Genomic DNA, 9,291 nt, shown 5'->3' on the forward strand with positions numbered 1-9,291 from the left:
TATACACGCTTACCTTAAGAGGACACACTTTAAAATAAAGAACATCATAAACCCCAAAAAAGCACTTGGCCAAGGAATTAATTGAGAAATACTAGAATTTTTTGAGTTCTTTAAAAATAACCAATCTGCATTGACCCCCTTCAACATGCTCAGCCCAGTGCCAGGCACTGTCCAGGGAGTGCTGTGCTGTCACACGGGACATTCAAACTCAGAGAAGACAGTAGATGGCCACAGAGTAATACCGTTCATGGAGAGGGTCTCTACCGTCAGACAAAGGTGCATCATCAGCTGTGTTCTGCAGCTGGCTGACATGCCTGTCAATCACTCTGGGTTTGACAGGCCAATCACTCTGGGTTTGACAGGCCGTGCAGACAGGAGGAGCCGAACGGGGGGAGCAGAGGTCAATTTCATTAATGCTAGACAGGACTGGAATGTAGCCCAGATTGGGGCCTCCTCGTCCCTCTAAAGTGAAGGCAGCTAGCCCCCAGAGGAAGGTAAACCTGACAGCCACCCAGCAACTGGTTTTGCAATCAGAGCAGCTGAACCAGGAGGAGCAGAGACCTGGCTGGGCCAGCCCCTAGCAGTCCCTACCCAGTGTACTTTCCACAGAGCCCGGGAACACAAAGCAACTTTCCTTTCTGCCCGCCCGGGCACAGGAGGGCAAAGGCTGCGGAAGACAAGAGAGGGCAAGAGATGAGGCCAGCATCTGCCCCTGCTTTTATAAAAGAGCACCCTAATGGTGGATGGCCAGGTCCTTAATCAAAACAGACTCCCATAGAGAGAAGCAAGTGAACGGGTGAGCGGGGAGAGCAACCGGACTTGCTCACTCCACTCTCAGCCCGCGCCCCCTCCCGTCTGCACAGACACACGGGGGAATAAACGCTTTCCTCAGCACATCCTCTCACCTAACCCCTAAAGCAACTCTGCAAATGCGTGAGGTGTTCAAATGAAGTACATGACTAAGAACTAAAATACATGAGGTTTACTGGGGAGTAGGACAAGCAGACAGCAGAGTAGGACATAAAGTATCAATGAATTAAAAATATTTTCTCTAGGAAACTCTAAACTACTTGTGCAGAGATGGTCTTGAGATTCTATTCTACAGTTTAAAGGAAGAGGCACCTGATACTTAAAATAATCTGAATGCTCCAAAGGACTTTCAAGTCTTTGAATTCTACATGATACTTCTTTTCTTCCACTACATGATTAAGGTTTTGGTTTTTTATATGAAGCAAAGCCCAAGAGAGTTCAAAGAGGACTGTTTACAAAAATAAAAGCCAAGAGGCACCAATATTAATAAAGCCAAACTAAAAAGATATTTAACAACCTTTGTGAAATGAAAAACAATGACTAATTCAATGCAAACTGGGTCGTGCTCAAATTCCAGTAACTCTAAAACTGAGATATAACAAGGCAAGAACTTTGCTCTGCTTCATTGGTCAAAATGAAGGACCCATTCAAGGGAAAAGCCAGTGATATTATCACAATGGGAACCCTGGAGGGCAGGGGAGGGAAGTCAGGACCCAGGACAAAGCAAGATGATCACTACAGGACAACCTGGGAATCTGACAGAGTATATGAATAACACAGAAAAAAAAGATATTTCTCACAAAAGACCAAACAATCATTCAGCAAACATCTGAGAGGCTTTTTTAAAAGCCACAAAGCCTCAGAAGTGTCTCCTGCTCAGAGGAAGCAAGTGAACAACTTAATCAAAGACATATTATGACACACACAAACCCCAACAAAAGACACTTGGTTTGGGGAGATGTGGAAAGGCATTAAGTAACTGAGTGAATGAAAGACATTGGACATAAAGAAAAGTATATACTAATTCTCTGTCTACTGCTCTGGGCTGCTTCCTAACTCTTCTTAAAAGTGGTCTTTAATAGTTTGCAGAGGATATTTAGTGAAAAATCACATTCAACCCAAGTTCAACTCACTAAGACCCAGTCATCCAATCTGAAAACACATGACATTTGTTCAACCACTTAAATGGAACATCAAGGCGCTAGAGACTTGGGGCAGACCTATATCCTGTGCTCCACACCTTCCCCACTATACCACATGGCCAACACACTCAGGAGTATTCAGCTTTCCCGGTTTAGATGCCATAGTAAAAAGAACAGAAGCATAAATTGGCATTTCTCAGGAAGAAACGTGCTCCAGGACAAGATCATCACACCAAGTAGTGAGGAAGGCTGGCTGCCTGATGCTGGCAGTGCGGTCAGTCCCAGCAGAAAGCCCACAAAGATTCGTACACCTGACATCAGGCTCCATCATCGGCCCCTGAGTTTCCAAAGGCGCATCTCCTGTCAGGAACTCGACCTGTTCATCTTAACTAAGACAGACAGGTCATCTCTCCAGCAAGGTGATTAGATCATTTTTTACAAGAACTTTTAAAACCAAGTGGTTGTTGGCTAAGGTTTGTCCAAAACATTGTTATTTCTTTTGTAACCAAAAATCAGAAATCCAGCATTTTACTTCCCTAGGCTAATGACATTAGCGCAGCAGCTCAGGCCAGAAATTCAATGTCCTATGGACACTGAAAGGGCCCAAATAGGCTTTTCACAAAAAAAATTTTTTTTAAGATATTAATTCAACTTTACATTTTGTTTGTATAAAATCAAGGGAGATAATAATTTGCTATTTACTCGTACTGTAATGTCCAAAAGTTAGAAAAATTAAAAATCCAGTTTTATTCATCATTGAAAAAAATGAATATTTTTTCTTTTTCCTCATTAAACTTTGTTTTAATGGGTCTCAAAATTCTGTGGACAGATTTTTGGTCAAGTTGTTTCCATTAATTTCATTTTCTACTAACTTCAAAAACTTTAAAAACTAACTTCAAGTGCCACACACACACACAAATAAATGGTCTGGACAATATTCTCCTTCAATTCCATGCCACCCTATATAAAATTGTTAAGAGTTTACAGGAGAATTTGACACTTGAATAAAATGTAAAACTAAGTAATGAATTTTTTCTGATGTCTACCAAAAAGCAAAATGGCTTCTTAAAAAGACAAAAGGCTACCAACAGATTCAAAAGTTTCTACTGAGTTAAAATATATTTTAATAATCTAGCGCCTCAATGGACATATTTCTAAATTTATTATTGCCTAACTTAACTGAACTAAATGAAACTGAACAGCCAACATTACAATTCTGCTCTGACATAACTTCTAGCTTTTTATTATTTTTAGCTCTTCCCAAATCTTTCATTTAAATACTAACAAATGATGGCTATCACTGAAAAATATGAGAGAGGAAAATGTGAGGTTTTTCCCTTTGTCTCCTTTTACTTATTTTTTTATTCATATATATTTGAACATATAACATTATATGTTTCAAGTATAAAAATAATAATATTTGTGTATACTGTATGGCAAAATGGTCACAACAATAAGTCTAGTTAACATCTGTCACCAATTATAGGAATTAAAATCATCTTTTCCCCCTACTTTGGGTTCTTTGTTACTTTTGGAAGAAATGCAATCCTAAAGGAAGCAAAAAAGATCCCTCAGTTCTCTGACCATAAAGACAGAAATGTAGTTTATATCATATAAAACAACTGATGATTTATTCCAACAGCATATGAGGTAATTCCTAGTCAACATATAAGAGAATTTGACAAATTCAACTATTTTATTTGTATTTTATGTTGAAAAAAGAACCTCTTCCTTACAGCCTGGATTGTAAACCAGGTGTGCTGCCTTTGAAATAAACAGGCAAAACAATAGCAAGAGAATGGGCTCGTTTCTACATCTGGGACAGGCTTATTTGTGAAATTTATGACTATTAAAAATAAAAAATAAAGGGCTGAGGCTACGAAAAATCCCAGCCTCGTTGTTTAACACCTCAAAGTTCCTGGAATTCCTCTGCACAGATCTTTACTTGTTCAATAACCTATGTCTTGCCCTCTGTTGCTAGTAACAGTTTTATTAATGCTCAACCTTTGGATAAAGAATTGGCTTTAGAAAACTCCTTCAATAAGCTACTCTGTGCACGTGTAATTCTTCAACCACTTTATTCAATTTTGAAACACAATAAAGAAGTGTTTACTTTCACGGTAGGGTACAATGGCAAATACAATAGACTGAAGGGTCCACCAAGTCATGAACTATGACGAGACACCAGACAGATTGGACCACTCAGCTGACGGGTAACTGAATATGCTGGCTTTTTTCAAGATGAATTAAACTCAGCCTAGATCTAGGGCAACAAGAAGATGTTACCTTTGGAAATACTGGTGTCCAGTTCCTTCCTGAGAGATACTGCTATGAGCTGCATGCAGACTAGGACAAAGATAAGAGCGGCAAGCAAGCCTTCCAGCTGCACAGCACTGATTCACTCTGGGGCAGGGGGACCGTGGGGTTGGTTCTTAGGACACTTGGCATGTTGCAACACCTTCCCCACAAAAATCATTGTTGTTTGAAGAATTGCTACAACCCGTAAAGGAATGGACACATTCCCAACTAAGGTGAACTCAGGATGCCAATTAACCAGGCTCAAGAAATCCCAGACCACTAGTCCTGGAACTCTCCCCCTCACCTACAATGGTGTATGAAAGGAAAAAGGATAGTCGGCTGCAAAACACTCCCCTAAACAGAAACAAACAAAACAAAAAAACGCTTGTCAGTTCTTTGTCCTTTCCATCTCTACAAAGTACTCAGTAAGAGCTCCACTTTATAACACTTACCAAAACCCAAAATTGAGACATCTGTAAACAAAACACCAGGAAACAGGCAAGGAAACTCCCTTCAGAGATTACAGTAAATCTGTCTTTCTTGGCCTGGGGTGCGCTGGGTGAGTCAACCACCCCAGGATTTAGTCATGCATTGCAGACTGAAATTTTTGTCTTTGTTAATGCATCATTCGCCCCAGCCCCAATTACAAAACATTCTTTTTTGGAATTCCTTAAGAAAAACTAGCAATCACTCTTATTTTGTGATTACACTCTGCATTTAAACACAAGAACATGACCATTGACATTTCGTACTCGGCACCACGTCAAGCCAAGGACGTGTGCAATGTGCTCTATAACCCAGGGCTCAGCAGCAAGCTAATGTCAGACACTACCCACGTTCTGTTCAACCACTCGAAATTTTCTCCCAGGAAAGATGGGCTGAATTGGGAAGAGGAAAAAAGAGATCCAAAATGTTTTGGCGGGAACCCACTTATGAGTCTGAGCCTTTCTGTGAGGAGAGGGAGATACGTGTGGACCATATCTCACACAGCTGAGGTGCTTCCTGCCTGTGCTGGTCCCCAAATCTCCCTATATTTACCTTGGAAAGGTTTCCGGGGGAGCCTGTGAGGTTAAGCAAATCATCTGCCAGGTAAGAAACAAATCTTTTCCAACGATGCATCTTACTACATACCACAGAAGAGTCCGTCCTTCTCTCCACTTACCTGGGAAAGCGTGTGGATTGGGCGACCCTCTCTTAAGGCACTTAGAACAGAGAATGTGCACGGTGTAGTGCAGTCCAGGCCATTCCTGGAGCAGGACATTCAGTTCCTCTACCAAGGGGGTTATGGCTTGCCATGCTGTCCATATGTTTGGTAATGATGCATGGCTGGCAATGGACAGAGTGTCTGGCTGCAGGACCCCCTTGGCAGGTCTGTAACTCACCACCACAGGAACTTTCCCTCTATATGCAACGATCTGAAGTTTGCCATCAGACCTGTGCACCACATGGCTGTTGATTTGGACACTGTAACGTGCAAACAACCCAGGTGGAAAGGTGAAGGGAAAACTGTACTCAATCTGCAACTGCTCAGCCACAAAAGATTGCCCAGCCAGGTTGGTCCCGTTAATCCAGGCCTCTGCATGGGGCACCTCGTTCTGCACATAGCATGGGAACTTGTACCAGGCTGTGGACCCATTCAAAGGCTTGCCCTTGGGTTTATTGAGGCAGTAACAGAGTCCCATCTTCTCCAAAAGCTCCAGCAGCAGCTGCAAGTCCTGCTGGGCCTGGACATGAGGTTTAAGCAGCAACCGAATGACATGGGCTGGCAAGAGCCCATGTAGCAGAAAGCCTTCCACGTAATGATGGAGCTGGGTGGCCCGGAGCAGTTCCTGGTTTGAGGAGGGCAGCGCCATCAGCGGGGAGCTTTCCCCCTCACTGTCACCCTCTCCGCTGGTCCCGAGCAGCAGCTTATGCAGCAGTAAGGAAGGATCCCTCTGGAAAAAGACATTGAGGATGTCAATGAGGCGGGAGAGATTGTGGAAGACATGCTCCTTGAGGGCTGGGCTGTCCTCAAAGTAGAGCAGCTTGCCGCTCTCGTGCAGATAGGAAAGGGCACTCTGCAGCCGGTCCTCGGTGAGACCTGCCTGCAGGCCCAGGCGAGCAGAGTCCCACCAGCTTAGCCAAAGTCGTTGGGCCTGAGGGGGCTGGAAATGCAGTTCCTCCAGCACCTGCCAGGATCGAGGCAGTACTCTGTGTAAGTTGGGGAAGATTTCCCGGTGCTCAGCTACTGAGAGCAGTTTGTCCCGAAGGCGTTTTAATTGGCGGGGGTCCCGGCAGCTGACAGGCAACACTGGGGACAGAATCTGCAGCCGGTGGTTGAGCAGGTACTGAAAATGGGCCTTACGCCGCCGAAGGTTCTTGTCTGAAACACCATAGTAGGCAGCATGGGGGCTAGTAGAGCGCAACTCAAAGTCCCGGGCCAGCGCCTCGTCCACCACCTGGGCCAGATGGCTCAGCCCCTCGGCATTGTGCTTCTCCTGCAGGGCGATCTGGCGGTGGATGTCCAGACACTTCTCCTCCAGCTCCCGCTCCCCACACAGGTCAGCGTGCGTGCCCACAATGCACACCACAGCATGAGGCACCCGGGCCCCCACCCGATGCAAGAAGGAGCCCACGGTGGTGGGAAAGCGGAGTGGCTCGTAGGTGGCCAAGTTCACCACCAGCACATAAAGGGCCCCTGGGGAGAGGAAGAAGGGCTGGATCACCTCGTAACTTTCATCACCAGCTAAATCATACACGATGAACCGCAGGCCCCGGGAAGCATCAGCCGTCCAGCTTGTCACATCAATGCCCTTGCTCACAGGAGGCGGGGAAGGTGGGTAGCTCCTTTCCCTGTCCCCTCCGCCTCGGCTTCCCTCCACTCTCTCCTCGGTGAGGCAGTGGCGGAGCGAGGTCTTCCCGGCAGCCTTGTGGCCCAGCAGCAGCAGCTTGAGACGGGGCTGCACAGCTGGCTGGGAATGAGCCAGCTCCTTCTGGTAGGCTGCAATGTAGGGGATCCCCTTCATACAGACCTCATAGGGGGGCTGGATCAGTGGGTTGTCCTTGACCTTCCACAGGCCCACCCGGGAGAGCTGGCCGAAGTTGTCTGGCAGCACAGCGATCTGGTTTCCTTGAAGCACTAGCTCTTCCAGGCCAGTCAGCTGCACAATTGAGTCCGGCAGGTAGCGGATCCGGTTATTATCTAGCCACAGAGTGAGAAGCCGGCCCAGCCCCGAGATAAGGGATGGCACTGAGGTGAGCTGGTTGCGACTAAGGTAGAGCTCCTCCAGACCAGCCAGGGGCAGTAGCGCGGCAGGGAACTCCTCAAAGAGGTTGGAGGAGAGGTTGAGCATTTTGAGCCGCTGCAGGCAGCTGAACTGGGTGGGCAGAGCCTGCAGCCCGTTGTTGTCCAGCATAAGGCTCTCCAGGCTGGCCAGCTCGCAGAAGCCGCTGGGCAGGGTGCCAAGCTCAGCCCCACTCAGCCAGAGGATCTTGAGGGCACGCAGGGCACTGATATCCTCAGGTAGGCCCTGCAGCCGGTTGCTGGACACATCCAACTCCTCTAGGGCCGCCAGCTGCAGCAGCTGCCGGGGAAAAGCAGTGAGCTGGTTGTGGTCCACGTCGAGGGTGCGCAGGCGGTACAGGCAGGAGAAGGAGTCAGGCAGGTGTGCCAGCCGGTTGAAGCTGACATCCAGCTCCTCCAGGTGGACAAGGGCACCCAGCTGGGCAGGCAGGGCGGGCAGCTGGTTGTGGCCGAGGTTGAGCTTGCGCAGCTCCCGCAGGGCACTCACCACCTCCACGCCCAGGACAGTCAGCCGGTTGTGGCTCACATCCAGCTCGGTTAGGTGGTGGCCCAACTCGGCCACCGCAGAGGGCATCCGGACAAAGCGGTTTCTGCGCAGAACCAGGACGCGCAGGCTGCCCAGCGCCGACCCCAGCCCGTCGGGCACCTCCTCCAGGCCGTTGTTCCCCAGGTTCAGCACCTCAATGTCCCCGATGTTGGCGGGCAGCACGAGCTGGGGGGCATCGGGGGAGTCGAGCGGCTCAGCTCCGGCCGCCGGGCAGCCCCCGGCCGCGCTGAGAGTGAGCTGGCGCAGGTTGCTCCGCAGCTTCCTGGCGCGCAGGGCGGCGTCCCGCCACAGCCTCACCGTCTTCAGGTTCCCACTGTCCTTCCCAGCCATGGCGGGGCCCCGGGCCGACAACCTCGCGCGGGCGCTGGAGCCCGCAGCTACATGCCGCGCTGCGCCCAGGCGGGCGCCAGTCTCCCGAGCCCTCTGGCTCCTTCCTTCCCACCAGCGCTCGGCGACGGGCGGCTGCTGCTCCTAGCGCAGCCAGCGGCCGGGCGCCCGCAGCTGGGGGGCGACGGCGCCGACGCGAGCAGCTCCGGGGGGCGCCGAGCACGCGGCGGCGGCCGGCGGCCAGTGCAGCTCGCATTCTCCTTCCTTTCGGGCCATGGACGCGCCGGGGCAGCAGGGCCGCCGCCCGCCGCGCCGCGGAGGATGCCGCCGCTGCTCCCCAGCTCCGCCCGCCTCGCGGCGCCTCGGTGCCGACTCCGGCCCCGCTACCCTCGCAGCCGCGGCCCGGTGGCCCGCAGCGTCGTCGCCGCCGCGAGCTCCTGGAGGAGGACGGCGCTCGGCTCCGCGGCGGGCATGTTGCGGGCGCAGCCGGGAGGAGGGGGCGGCGGCGCCTCCTTGTCTCCTCTTCCCCGGGCTCGGGCGGGAGCACTAGCGCCGCGTCCCCGGCACTGGGAGCGCGCGACCTGGAAGCGGCAGCGCCGCCCGGCGGAGCGGCCCCCACGTGATCGGCGGAGGCGCCGCGTGTTCCCGGCACCGCCCCCAGGGGCGGGCGTCGCGGGGGAGCGCCGGGTGCGGGGCTGCGGGAGCCCGGCTCGGGCGTGGGCTCGCTCCGCCAGAGGCGCGCGGGGACCCCGTCCTGGCTACGGATTCTCGGCTTCGGGGGCCTCCTGGCTGGGTCCGTCCGCGGCTGGCTCTTTGTTGGCCCTACGCCTCTAAGGATTTTCCTTTTTCCCTCCGTGTCGGATCAGCTGGCTTCCCTTACTCAC

General features: G+C 50.6%; 1 protein-coding gene across 4 annotated transcripts in view; it reads right to left on the reverse strand.

Annotated features, from left to right (window-relative positions):
- The window catches only part of MFHAS1 (multifunctional ROCO family signaling regulator 1), an 89,046-nt gene extending 80,093 nt beyond the window's left edge, over positions 1–8,953 (reverse strand). The window contains exon 1 of one of the 4 annotated variants that reach the window (XR_005026627.2): positions 5,413–8,949. Coding sequence is in view for 3 of the 4 variants with exons in the window: in XM_036894429.2 (XP_036750324.1) it covers positions 5,413–8,410 (2,998 nt within the window). In the remaining variant the exon portion in view is untranslated. Of the gene's footprint in view, positions 1–5,412 lie in introns of all 4 variants that reach the window. The other 3 variants (XM_036894429.2, XM_036894430.2, XM_036894428.2) reach the window with 3 other exon arrangements.
- Positions 8,954–9,291: the final 338 nt, after the last annotated feature.

This window comes from Manis pentadactyla, chromosome 7, assembly GCF_030020395.1.
Source record: "Manis pentadactyla isolate mManPen7 chromosome 7, mManPen7.hap1, whole genome shotgun sequence".
Lineage (NCBI taxonomy): Eukaryota > Metazoa > Chordata > Mammalia > Pholidota > Manidae > Manis > Manis pentadactyla.